Here is a 14,103-nt window from a genome sequence, read left to right on the forward strand (position 1 = left end):
TAGTAAAATCCCCTCCATTTAATTTTTTATTGAACGGCCACTGCAGTAAAGAAATGAAATAATCCTGTGTTGCAAATAGATTTTTCTTTTACCTCATCATCTGCTTTATGTCTTTTAACCAATTTCATAATCTGGAAAATAAAATGACATTGATGTTATATTTACAGAGACTGACTACAAGTACATTTATTTTTGTATAAATTTTGATAAGAGCTCCTGTATGATATGTCTGACCTCCTCTGAGAGTTCCTGTACTCGTTTCCTGTCCTTGGTGGAGTTACTACTGGAGCTCTGTAGAGTTATTCTCATCTTGGCCATGCTGTTCTCCATCTCCGAGTACTCCGATCTCACTCGGTTCAACTCCTTGGCTGTCCTCGTGTAGTTCTTCTGAGCATCCTGTGAATATATACACATTTTAGAAACCCTATTGGAAATTCTTAATAATGTATCAGCTGTTTTTCTTGATTATTTCCATGCACTTACTTCCAGTGCTTTGTCCTTTGCCCAGATCATCTCCTTACATTGCTCAATCTCTTTATGAAGAGCATCGCTGGACTTTTTCATTTTTACAAGCTTTTCAATAGAAATAGAATTTTTGTGAGTTACGAAGTTTTAAAGAATTTTTACAGATTTTGTTTCATAGATATTTACCGGTATATTGATGTTAATACATTGTACATGTATTTAGTGTACACAGTGCTTATATAGAGGTGACTCACTTCCTCTGTGGTGTCATCCAGGCGTTTCTTGTACTCAGTCAAAGTCACTCGTAGAGTCTCCAGGACAGAGGATGGGGCCGTACTTTTACTATCCTTCTTACTCTCTGAAATAAAAAATAACATCATTGAATTTCCTCATAAACCATCATATCATTACAATCTCTTTAAAAATTTAAATAATTAAATTCCTCATCAAAAAAGGATACTGTTTGACAATTTGTAATCTGTAGTTTTTCTGACCAGAAATGAGCCTGTGTGCCCCAGAATTTGTTTGACAATAGTTCATCTGATGTTTTGTCACAATGGATTTAATACTGTGTGTTCCTGTAGAAGTGACTTACTAGATGTTGAGGCCCGTTTGGGTTTTTCGTCCACCTGGAAGTTGTTCAGTAGCAGCTCCAGCTCCCTCATACTTCCTCCATACGTCTCCTCCAGGTAAATCTGCCTCTTCTTGGCCTGAAATCAAAAGGTAACTCATACAGTAATTAGTATAACCTTCAACAACCTGGTGACAAATATTGATATCCGCATGTCTAGTTAATTAATATAAAGTAATAACAATATACATGCAACTTACAAGTTACACAAAAGCCTGAAAAGATTTGCGTGAAAAAACTCTTGAACAGTCAACTTCTCAAATAAAATTCTCTTGTTTAAAGTTTATGAATTTTTTTTATAGGTAAACACATATACCGTAATTTTCGGGTTATAGGTCGATACTTTTTTTCTCAGAACCGCTGGGGTCGCCCAATATACAAATTCGACCTTTCTAAGGCTCAAGTTTACGAAAAATGCAAATCGGTGCCACTTTTATAACTTTTTTCATTATTTTACGCAGAAAAATTAATGCTTAGGTAAACAATAAAATATTTATTCTATAGCTTTCTTACAAAATAAATTCCATTAAATATCCGTTGATGACAAAGGAAAAAACTGTGCTTCATCAAGTTAATAATTCCTCAACGTGTTATCCATTGCCATCATGCGGTAGCCATCTTGTGAAGTTAGCAAGTTGCTATCGTTTACTAAAAGTAAAACCGCAACCGCGTATCAAAATTTAAAATACGGAAAATTTTTCAAGATCACAAGTGTAGTGTTTTACCATTAATAAGTAGATTGATAAATTGAAATAGTATTAATTTTTTTATTGTAAAAGTCTTATATTTATTTTAATGTAAAATGAGTGAAATAAATTGTTGCTAGTTGGCTTCTAACGAATTTTAATTGTCTGACAGATAAAAGGATTTACACTGTGTACACGCAAAGGTTTCAACACCTGTGCTGGTTTAATACCCGCAGGGCATGATTAGCAAATCCACGTGCCGTTATAGGGTATTAGTGTTATACATCATTGAACAAACAAAGCCAAATTCATAATGACTGTCAAATTGTGGATGTACCGGTACTCTCAATTAAATTTATAAATTAAACTTACAGCGTGGTAATATTATTTCAATTCTTTACTGTTGCTTTATATATACATTCAATGGTCGTTTGCGGGTTTTAGCAAATCCCTGAAGAACAACCAGAAGTCTCTGTCGAGACTGTAGGTCTACTGGTTTATACTTAAAACAAAGGAAGAGAAAAGTAGCAGTTGGGACTGGAAACTTTAAATCAGCAATAAATAGAAAAATGATCCTTGCCACTCATCAAAATAAAAACCAATGCACAGAATTATGTATCTTAGTATAGTCTACTTGTGTGCCAAGTTATACTGAAATCAGACCAAAACTGCAGGAGGAGTAGCATTTTGAAAGAATTTCACAGAAATTTCTATTTTTAGTAACCACGGCAACATTGTTCATTGAAATCAAAAACCGATGCACAGAATTATGTATCTTAGTGTAGTCTACTTGTATGCCAAGTTATATCAAAATCAGACCAAAACTGTAGGAGGAGTAGCATTTTGAAAGAATTTCACAGAAATTTCTATTTTTAGTAACCACGGCAACACCGTTTATCGAAATCAAAAACCGATGCACAGAATTATGTACCTTAGTGTAGTCTACTTGTGTGCCAAGTTATACTGAAATCGGACCAAATCTGTAGGAGAAGTAGCATTTTGAAAGAATTTCAAAGAAATTTCTATTTTTAGTAACCAAGGCAACACCATTCATCGAAATCAAAAACCCATGCACAGAATTATGTATCTTAGTGTAGTCTACTTGTGTGCCAAGTTATATTGAAATCGGACCAAAACTGTAGGAGGAGTAGCATTTTGAAAGAATTTCACAGAAATTTCTATTTTTAGTAACCACGGCAACACCGTTTATCGAAATCAAAAACCGATGCACAGAATTATGTATCTTAGTGTAGTCTACTTGTGTGCCAAGTTATACTGAAATCGGACCAAATCTGTAGGAGGAGTAGCATTTTGAAAGAATTTCAAAGAAATTTCTATTTTTAGTAACCATGGCAACACCGTTCATCAAAATCAAAAACAGATGCACAGAATTATGTATTTTAGTGTAGTCTACTTGTGTGCCAAGTAATATTGAAATTGGACCAAAACTGTAGGAGGAGTAGCATTTTGAAAGAATTTCAAAGAAATTTCTATTTTTAGTAACCACGGCAACACCGTTCATCGAAATCAAAAACCGATGCACAGATTTATGTATTTTAGTGTAGTCTACTTTTGTGCCAAGTTATATTGAAATCAGACCAAAACTGTAGGAAGAGTAGCATTTTGAAAGAATTTCACAGAAATTTCTATTTTTAGTAACCACGGCAACACCGTTCATCGAAATCAAAAACCGATGCATAAAATTATGTATCTTAGTGTAGTCTACTTGTGTGCCAAGTTATATTGAAATCGGACCAAAACTGTAGGAGGAGTAGCATTTTGAAAAATTGTTTACAGACAGACAGACAGACAGACGGACGGACAGACAGCCGGACGGACGACGGACGCATTACTATCGCATAAGCTCTTCTGGTCTCTGACCAGTAGAGCTAAAAATGAAAATGGCGGACATCGAAGCAATTGTCGTCCACCGGTAAATGACTGACTGAATAAACTATATTAGGAATGTGTCCAAGTTGTTCTGAAATCAGAATTATTATTCTTTGATCTCGGGTATTTCCCGAATTATAGCTTAAAATAAGAAACATATTTACGTGTTATTTTTGCCTCTGGTTTAACAACAGTATGAAACTACGGAGTTATTAACAGGCAAGTTGGAGAAAAAAAAGTAGTAACACAATTCAAAGAAGTTTTAACTACATTTTTTTAAAACTTTATTTAAATGCTGTACTCATTAAAATACCTGTTTGTTTTCTTGATACGTTCATGTCACGGAATTGACCCGGTAATTTTAGAGGTTTACCTGTTCTGATACGTTGTATCTGCGTAAGAATCTTTAGAAAACGGGAAACAAAGCCTCGTCCTATATAGTAAGTTCGTCCTATCTTAGGATTTTTCAAAAATTAAGGCTGAAATGAGCCTTTCGACCTATATACCCCATCGACCTATAACCCGAAAATTACGGTAATAATGAATCTGGTACTGTACTAAGATTTATTAACACTGACCTTAGATAGCTCCTCTTTGAGCTCGTTAAAGTTTTTCTGATGGACCTCCAGTTCCTTTGACAGGTTTAGTATGACGTTTTTCTTGTTCTCCACCTCTGATGTCAGCTGTCTCTTCACAGAACTATACTCCTTCTCCAGCTTATCCAGCTTAGTGTTTGTGTCCTTGTTATTCCTCCGCTCCTCCTCGTACGAATGCTCCAGCTCTCGGATCTGTTTAGTGAGGCGGTCTATTGCCTTGTTAGCTTCGTCATTGGCTGACTTCTCTACCTCCAAAGCCCCCTCCAAGTCCCTTACTCGAAGCTGATAGAGAATAAATCAATAGAAATTATATGTCAAGGATAAGGTACCCTACATTGTTATAACAGTACTCTTTTGTTTTTGTAGGGAAATATTATTTTTCAGTACCTGTATGATTTCTGAATTGAACTTTGTTTCTAGATGTGCTGCCCTCTCAGCTTCAATGTTTTCCTCCACTGTACGGAGCCTCTGTAGGGACATCTACACACAAAATAATAAAGTCATTAACAGAATCTCTAATTAGTGAACTGTACTTGATTTAACAATACTTGTATTTTAATCTTTACCATATGATATACATGCATCACAACTCGAGAATTGTATAAAACATTTATTCAAATTAGTTCCCCTTTTCTGATACCTCTAAATCCTTCTTCAACCTATCTTCTCTTTCCTTTGCATATTCAATTTCTGTTAAAGTTCTTCTTAGGTTTTCTGTTTGATTTTTTCTTTCACCTAAGAAAGAAAAAGAAAATGACAGTAACTTGGTAAATAATCAATTCTATTCCTACTTTGAACAATTCTTCCATATAATTTTGTAATGAATTTACTTAGTAATTAGATATTTAATACAGTGTGTATGAAGAAAAGCAATGAAACACGTGTACTTACTTTCTAGTTCTTGTATTTTCTCTGAGAACTCAGATATGGCACTGAAATAAATAGAAAATACATTGAAAACTGATTAATAGGGATGTTGTGTTATCCAGAACATTGTCTAAAACAATGAAAAATTAAAATTCCTTTAGCTAACTTCAATTGTTTAAGATGTTGTCTTATCCAGACGTATGATTGTCTGCAAAATTCCTACCTACTCTGATTCTGTGTAACTGACTTCATAAAAGAGTACTGAATACTGTAGCTCAGTAGACATGTATGTGAATATCGCAAATATGGTTCAACTATACTGATACTCAAAGATAGTAAGGAGCTGTATTACAATGAGTACAGTACTAATGTAGTATTTACCTTTCATGTTGTAAAACAAGAGAATCCAGTTTGTCTCTCTCTGCTCTCAGTATATCCAGCTCTGTGTGACATTTTGACACTGAATGATTCTAAAGAAAAAAGAAATTCACACTCACAATTTATACTTCTGAATCAAATAATTCATAGATATCTTCTAGATTATATTTATGATATTTCTGCAAACATTTACCAAATTAATAAAAAATAACTGAATTGGTCCACAACATACACTTATTACACCAAAATCTTTCCTCATTGTAAAGCAAGATCTTACTTTCTCCTCAATGTATAGCAAAATGTTGTTCTCCTCAATACTCATCAAAATAACTATCTCCTCAATTTTCATGAAAATCTTACTCTCTCCTTATAGTCACTAAAATTCTCTCTCCTCAATGTTCACCAAAATCTTACTTTCTCTCCTCAATGTTCACTGTAATCTTAGTCTCTTTCTTCAATGTACAACAAAATCTCACTCTCACTCCTCAATGTTCTAAAAATCTTACTCTCTACACTCTTAGGCCAGGCCCTGCCGTCACCAACATCCTTAATTGGATGAGCACACCAAAATCTAACTCTTCTTAAAATTCAACAAATATTCACCAAAATCTCTTTTTACTCTCTCTCCTTAGTAATAAACCATAATCTTACTCTCTCCTCAATGCTCATCTTGAGCTGAGCCTCTGTTTCCTTTGATCCTTGTTTTTCAATCTCTAACTGATGCTGGGTATCCTGCAAGTCCCTTGTCAATTCCGAAATTTTAGCTACAAAATGATCAGTCAACTTAATAAAGATTCTAAAGAGTTTGAATTTTAAATCTCCACAAAATCAGTAGTTTCTCACACTGTTAATTTAATTCATAATAATATGGCCCACCTTGTAATTGGTCCTTGACATCAGTAAGCTTTGTTTCTTTCTCATAGGAGGAGCTCCTTTGGTGGTTGATTTCTCGCTGACATTTTGTGAGTTCAAACTCTAGGTTTTGTCGAGTGGCCTCCCCTTTCTCCAGCTGTGACCTCAATTTGGCGACCTGGCTCTCCAACTCAGAAATCTGGAAATATACATTGAGACACACTCTTTATGTCATGCCCTAGTTTAAATACCCTATATTTTTTTATGTCAGTGACGCACACTACATGTACATGAACTTTCTTATACTGTATGAATTAATGTAGTTTATGGAACTCTACTGTCTAAACGCTTGGTTACAGTAAAATTTGTACACTGAAAAACGCACACACAAATATATACCTCTGCATTTGAACGAGTGGCTGCTTCAAGTCTTTCTTTCTCTACTGCATTTAATCTTCTGCGCACTTGAGACAGGGATTCTGTAATAGATATTAATGTGGTGTATTGATAGAAAACTTATGCATAAAGTATTTTCAAATCATAGATCTTCAGAAATGCTTTTTGATAAAATTCTTACTATCAAAATTAGAATTTCACAATGATTTTCAACGTTTTTAAGAATAAAAAATACACATGTGTTATGCTTTGTTTTTTTTTTTTTTTTTGCTGAAAATATTCTAGTAGTCATATATAAATAGATCTATATTAATTCATAAACAAATTGCTTGGATCACTATCTGTGATTTTTTTTTAAATAACTAAAGATGAAATAAGTTCAGAAATCCATTTAATTAGTCCTCATCCTATATTGAGGCAGTACAATGAGACCAGCTGACCTTGTTCGGACTGGAGGTCAAGGTTGAGTTGTTTGACCTGTAGGCGGAGCTGATTGTTCTCCAGTCTGTATTTATTGACGTCGTCGTTCTGTATCGGAGATCGAGAGAGCGACATCTTCCAGTCGGCAGTCACGTTCCTGTAATTATTGGAGGTGTCCTCTGGCTTGGGCTATAAAAAATAAGTCACATGAACTACAACAGAATTAGCTTAGAGTAGATGCTACCTAAGTAATTAATTTAAATTATCTCACAAGCAGGCGTTTTCGTTTCCATAAATCTTTTCTGTTTTCCATCACTTCTGCTGTTTCTAAATTACTACTAAATCTTGTAAAATATCTAACTTAAGTGACCAAATTTCGAAAAACTAATGTAAAAATCGTGCAGAACTTTGTTTACTTTAAAATGGTTTACTCAACTACCTGTAATAAGATGACTATTTGTACATTTTAGTGTCCCATAGATCTGTTTATTATTTATCACTAACTTTTGTAAAGATTTAATCTTATAAGATTACAAAATAAATATTTCAAGGTGTCAATAGCAAAGCATATCAGCTGTTTCTTATCTTGTTTATAAAATAACAACAAAAGTTTTAACACCTGTACTGTGACTTTACAATCAATGAATCATTTATCAAAGAATGTCTGACACAATATTTTCTCTCTCTTTGCCCACAAATGCACTAGTGTTTAGAGTGTTATTTGGGCATAGATAAAGCAATGCTAATACTGTTTATTGACTTAAAAAATAACAGATATATAGTTAATAATTATGCAGAAAGAAAACATTGATAAAATGCAGATGACATTTTTTGTAATTATTGATTTATTAAGCTCAATTGAAATTCAAAATAAGTCCATGATATAATTTTTGTTAGTGTTAAAGGCAAAAAAAATATTTAAAAAACATGCATATTAAGTTCTTTTTCAAGCAGTCAGACAATATGAATATTTTCATGCAAATTTAATTACAGAAACCCAACAAAGCAAAATAGAATGAAAGAAACAGTGACAATAGCAATATATACCATATAATCCCTATTAACCGCCCTGGGCAAAAAGGGGGTGGTTAATTTGGTATTCTCTTTATAATATTTAATGTCTCATAATTTAGCTTCGAAAAATCTTTTGGAAAATAAAAGTAAATTCAAAGAACCACTAAAACAATTTCTAACTTTACATGAAGATAATCTACCCAAAATGGTAAATTATATGTTAATTGATTCATTTTCCACTGAGAAATTGGTTAAACGACGAGTTTCATTTTCACTTTTTTCAAATTTTGGCAGACTTTTCATACCATTCTAGATGATTTTAATCACTTTACAGGGGGCCCTTATTACCTGAAAATTGAAAAATGACCTAGGGGGCGCTTATAGGGGCAGGGGCGGTTAATAGGAATTATACGGTAGCTTGAATTGAAATTATACATGTAATCATATTTTCTATAGAAGTTTGCCGTAAATATTCTTGGTCCTCTTATCATGCTTTTCGATCGCTACGAGTCAGACTAAGCAATATTACTGGTATTTTGCAGTATGACAGTTTTGTGAAATGGCTATGGATCGAGTCTTAAGATAACCAACTAGTAGGTACCGGTATGTGCAACATTGGCCATTATCTGCCCAAAACTTAAACTTTGATCATGTTGATAAAAAATTCTATAATTACAATTGCATGTATATTAAATGTGGGAAAATATTGTTGGACATCATCAGTAATTAGGATATATTAAAAAATATGTAAATTCTAAAATGTTCATGATTTGGAGAGAATAAATAGTATTTCTTCAATTCAATGTGCAATATAATGTCAGCGTCAGCGTCATATGATATTACTGAAATTGGACATGCCTGAGTTCTAAAGTCAAAATAATAACAAATTTTGCACATTTCATTCTCAAAAAAAAATTTATAGAAATCAAAACAGTTTGATGGAGATCAACTAAAATTGTTGTTTAGTCAAAAACAAATTGTAATTTGTCATTTTTCTAAACAGCATGCCCACACTCATATGAAAATTGGGTCACGAAAAGGAGGAGGGGTGGTTGTGACATTACCACAAATAGTCTGGTCAATATGATTCTACAGGTGGTAAATAGATTGTGAACATTTAGAAAAATTCATGCTTTCAGAGAGAGAAAGACACATATTTAACTATTTTGTTTACTGAAAAGGAAATCGTAAAAAAAATTGTATCTTGCATTTTACTTAGATAATCATTCTAAATATATCCAAATGATACAGTCTGCAGAATCAGATGTTTAAGGATACCATAAGCCACACATATGATATTACAACACTGAAATAAATATTGACTTACCCTACCCCTGTAAAAACTACTTGATGGTGGACAAAGGCCTCCAAAGTACTGTCCAAATATGTTATAATACATGTATGTAGAACTTTTTTAATTTTAATGAAATAGAATATTCAGTTTATATTGAATGTTCACAAATATAATACAGTCTTGTTTTAGTCACTGTAATTGAAGACTCATTTTCCCATATTATGATTGGGTTACTTTATTTGTTCTACTTAATGCATTCCAATTAAATTGTCTGAGCTGTATGTCAAGTTCAGACAAAACCTGAATACACTACTATATCAATAGGAGGAGGATGGGATTACAAGCTTATTAAAAATACTACATGAGTTAAAACTGTACAATTTCTCAGACCAACGATGAGAAATGAACAAAAATGTTGGCCAGATACCCCCTTTTAAAAACATAAATCAGCAGTGGAACTTTGTGTTGAATAGTTTGTTGATCAAACCAAAACACCAAATATCTTATAATAGTATATATGTATCGTGTATTCATAACCTACCAACTGCTCATTGGAACTTGGGAATTCTTCTTCCTCTGCATTTGTGCTTTCTTGTGAGTCCTGTCCTTCCATGTCTCCCAAAAGCTCAAACTCATTTGTGGGGCTTTTTACTTCCTCCATCTTACTAATAAACGCAAGACGTGAATGTTGATTTATTTATTCTTTGAATAATCAATTATATCTAAATGTGCATAGGAATGTTGTTTGATTTGCTGTAACTTGTGAACAAGTGGTTCACAAGTGGCTGTAATGTTTTATGCAAACAGTGGTGGTATATAGCTAGCATTAATTTTTCAGAGAAAGATTGGTGTTTCCTTTTTGATATTTATATGCAACATTCACAGCAAGCTATAGCCGAGTAATATTCTATTCAGGCATTCACATAATACATTCTTCAAACAGGTTGAGACAAAAATACCTATCTTAGTATAATGGCCCATTCGAATAATATATCCTAATAATATTTAGTATTATTTACAACTAACTTGCAAGAAGATGGATAATTAGATTCCTTTTTTTTTTAAATCTACATCATATTCAGCAACTTTTAGTATGTGTTTCTTTAACCTCTCATCTTGCATGATTGATTCCTTTGTGGTGTTATCCTAGAGTCTGACAAAAACAATAGGACTAGCCAGGGACCCAGGGACCTATAAGCCCTATACTACAGTATAAGTAAAGTATATAGGTGCCTGGCCTAGGCCTAGCTGCAGATCGAAAACTTACATGTATTTACCAGAAGTTGTTTCTATTCATGATTTTCCTAAAGACCATGTGGATTTACGCTTTAATTACATAAACATTCTACATTGCATATACCATAAATATATATCCAATTTGGGATATTATATCCAAAAGGGGTCATTAGATCCTCTTTCGGCAAATTTGTCCCAACCTGTCAAATGCAATGCCAATGGTTCCAAACGTTAGTATCAAATGTAAATAAGCGACACATGATTTGCATATGCATGCACTGAATAAATGACTGAACACTTAAAATGAAATTTCTACTGGGTTAAAGTAAACAAGAGCTGAAATGTGAGAAAATAAAACCTTATTGCTGTTACAACTTATTTCCGTAGCCCCCTGATCGCCATATTGTTTACAACTGCAGATACGGACTGATAAGAATAACGCCTGTTGGTTGGATAAAATTCAAAATCTGCATTACCCGCGAAAACAAGTTCAAACAGCTGCAGAAGGCATCGTTACAAGATATGGTTTTGTGTTCAATCTAAAAGAAGTTCACAGATCTTCAAAATATCATAAATACAAGCACCTATTATAAGTGGATAAAATTAAACTGTTAAATTAGTTTTTGATTTTCACTAATTAAAGATAAAATTTGGAATTTAAAACAAATGAAAAATTAATTTCATTTAAAGTTAATATGCTCCATATCAATATATAATGTATGATAGTGTTAATTGTCAATAAATAAATGAAACTGAACAAACGATGTCACTATTAAAATACTTTCACTTACAAATATCCAAGTTCTACATGACCTATGTATACTTCCCTTGAACTGTTGAAAGAGGACAATATATGAATCTTAATTTGAACAAACTTAAATTTCCCTTTATCCATCGATGCTTTGTTGCAAGTTTGTTTTTAAAAATGAAATAATCTTAAATATAATTAAAGAAATACTTATTTTGAATATATAACACACAATATCTGATGAGAATTACAATTGCATGTAAAAGCCATCTTTAAAGTTGGAGCTACCAACTTCAAAGTTGAAAAAAAAACTTTATAAAGTTAGAATTTCACCTGGAAGCTATTGGTCATGCACGTGAAGGTGAACACGTTTTTCTATAATATTGGGCCTGAGATCACTCAATCAGAGAAATAGGAAATATATTCAAGCGTGTACTAAACATGTATTATTTTATATTTAGAATTATAGAGTCTTAAAAAGAGTACTCACTTTGCGTGAAAATAATATTATTTCATCTTACAGTTCATTTTATCCAGTCTCTAATTTAATATGTTAAGAACACAGGTGCTTGAGGACAGGACCCCCCTCCCCCTTCGATATAGACCCCATGGGCCTCTTCGTTTTTTTTTCTTCTCAGAAATAATCTTTCATTGACATATCTGTGATAAGATCTATACCAACAAATCGAAATTTACCTAAAACAAACATTCTATAAAATCTACCCTACATTCTATATATAAAAGTTAATTTATATACAGAGAGTGGGGTAGAAATTTTTATACAAGAGGCCCAAGGGCCTTGAATCGCTCTTCTGATAAATTGTACAATCTATCACTTCTATTAGAAGCCTCCAACCCTATTAGTATCATAAGACCCAAAATGCATTAACTTACAAAGTTTGATAATATTTAGCCAGTTAAGACTGAAGATGTTATAATATAATTATAAAATACCATAAGTAGGTCACAGTGACCTACCTTTTGATTGAAATTTTCTGAGAACTCAAGATACAGTAATTGACAAAGACTGATGATTCTAATTAAAGAAGTACCTGAGATATTCAAAAGTAGGTCACCATGACCTACTTTTTGGTCAACATTCTCTGAAAACCCAAGATGCATAATCTGACAAAGTTTGACGATTCTTAGCCAATTAGTACCAGAGATAATTAAATATAGCCATTGAATGTCAAAAGTAGGTCACGGTGACCTACTTTTTGGTCGACGTTATCCAAAACCCAAGATGCCTAAACTGACAAAATTTGATGATTCTAAGCCAATAAGTACCTGAGATATTCAAAAGTAGGTCACCGTGACCTACTTCTTGTTGGACATTCAATGAAACCCTAAGATGCCTCAACTGACAAAGTTTGATGATTCCAAGCCAATAAGTACCAGATATAATTAAATATAGCCATAAAATGTCAAAAGTAGGTCACTGTGACCTACTTTTTGGTCGACAATCTCCGAAAACCCAAGATGCCTAAACTGACAAAGTTTGATGATTTTAGGTCAATAAGTACCAGAGATACTTAATTATAGCCACAAAATGTCAAAAGTAGGTCACCGTGACCTACTTTTTGGTCATCACTCTCCGAAAACCCAAGATGCATCAACTCACAAAGTTTGATGATTCTAAGCCAATAAATACCTAAGATACTTAAATATAGCCATAAAATGTCGAAAGTAGGTCATCGTGACCTACATTTAGGTCGACATTTTTCAAAGACCCAAGATGCATCTACTGACCAAGTTTGATGATCGTAGGTCTGAAGGTAATCAAAATATGCGTTTTAAACAATTTGAAAACAAATGTCAACAAAATTCAAAAAGTAGGTCACAGTGACCTACTTTTTCATAAATATGTTTTAAGGTCCCAAGATGCATCAAAGTATAAGATTTGATGATTCTTAACCTCCCAGTGTCTGAAATAATGGGATTTAATGTTTTTAAAAGGGTAAGTCATAAAGTTCAAAAAGTAGGTCACGGTGATCTACTTTTAAGTTGACATTGTTTGAGGACCCAAGATGCATCAACTGACAAAGTTTGATAATCATAGGCCTTAAAGTGTCCAAAATATGCCTTCAAATCAATTAGAAAACAAATCCCCGCAAAATTTAAAAGTAGGTCACCGTGACCTACTTTTGAGTTAACATGATGTGAAGTCATAAGATGCATCAACTTACAAGATTTGATGATCCTAGTCCTTATAGTAAGCAAAATATACACGTTTTTATTAATTGTAAATTTAGGTCAACTTTGAAGTGACCTTGAGACCACGCCCTTTGCCCCAGGGTAATTCCCCGTGCAAATTTTAATCTTCGACATATCCTGATCCTTGTATGTAAGTTGGTGAAAATCTGCCTGGTGGTTATGGAGAAGATTTTTTAGCAACCAGTACTTTTGGTTTTGTTTTCCTGATTATCTCCCCTTGTTTAAGGGTCCCAACCCTTATTTTAGTACAAATGGTAGCCCTTGGGCCAAGGATACCCTGTGACAAATTTGGTACTGATTGGCCAAGGGGTTCTTGAGTTATGGCCCATATTCTAAAAAGTTTACGCACACCCCACACCGCAAACCGCACAAATGGCCATAGCATTAGCTCTTTGAGCCTTTGGCTCAGAAGAGCT

At 33.4% G+C, this 14,103-nt stretch overlaps 1 protein-coding gene across 1 annotated transcript; it reads right to left on the reverse strand.

Moving 5' to 3' along the window:
* Positions 1-92: 92 nt before the first annotated feature.
* LOC134272840 (coiled-coil domain-containing protein 171-like) lies at positions 93-11,144 on the reverse strand (the record flags this gene model as incomplete). Its single annotated transcript, XM_062755007.1, has 17 exons — positions 11,084-11,144; positions 10,031-10,154; positions 9,523-9,570; positions 7,202-7,370; positions 6,765-6,844; positions 6,390-6,564; positions 6,165-6,277; positions 5,517-5,605; positions 5,160-5,200; positions 4,909-5,003; positions 4,656-4,748; positions 4,251-4,550; positions 1,061-1,175; positions 720-823; positions 484-573; positions 235-396; positions 93-131 (listed from the first exon to the last, which is right to left on the reverse strand). Coding segments are annotated over exons 2-17 (1,833 nt in total), but the record flags the coding sequence as incomplete, so codon positions are not given.
* Between the last annotated feature and the right edge of the window lie 2,959 nt (positions 11,145-14,103).

Source organism: Saccostrea cucullata, unplaced genomic scaffold, assembly GCF_032062105.1.
Source record: "Saccostrea cucullata isolate Sc308-1 unplaced genomic scaffold, CSIRO_AGI_Scuc_v1 ctg8026, whole genome shotgun sequence".
Classification (NCBI taxonomy): Eukaryota; Metazoa; Mollusca; class Bivalvia; order Ostreida; family Ostreidae; genus Saccostrea; species Saccostrea cuccullata.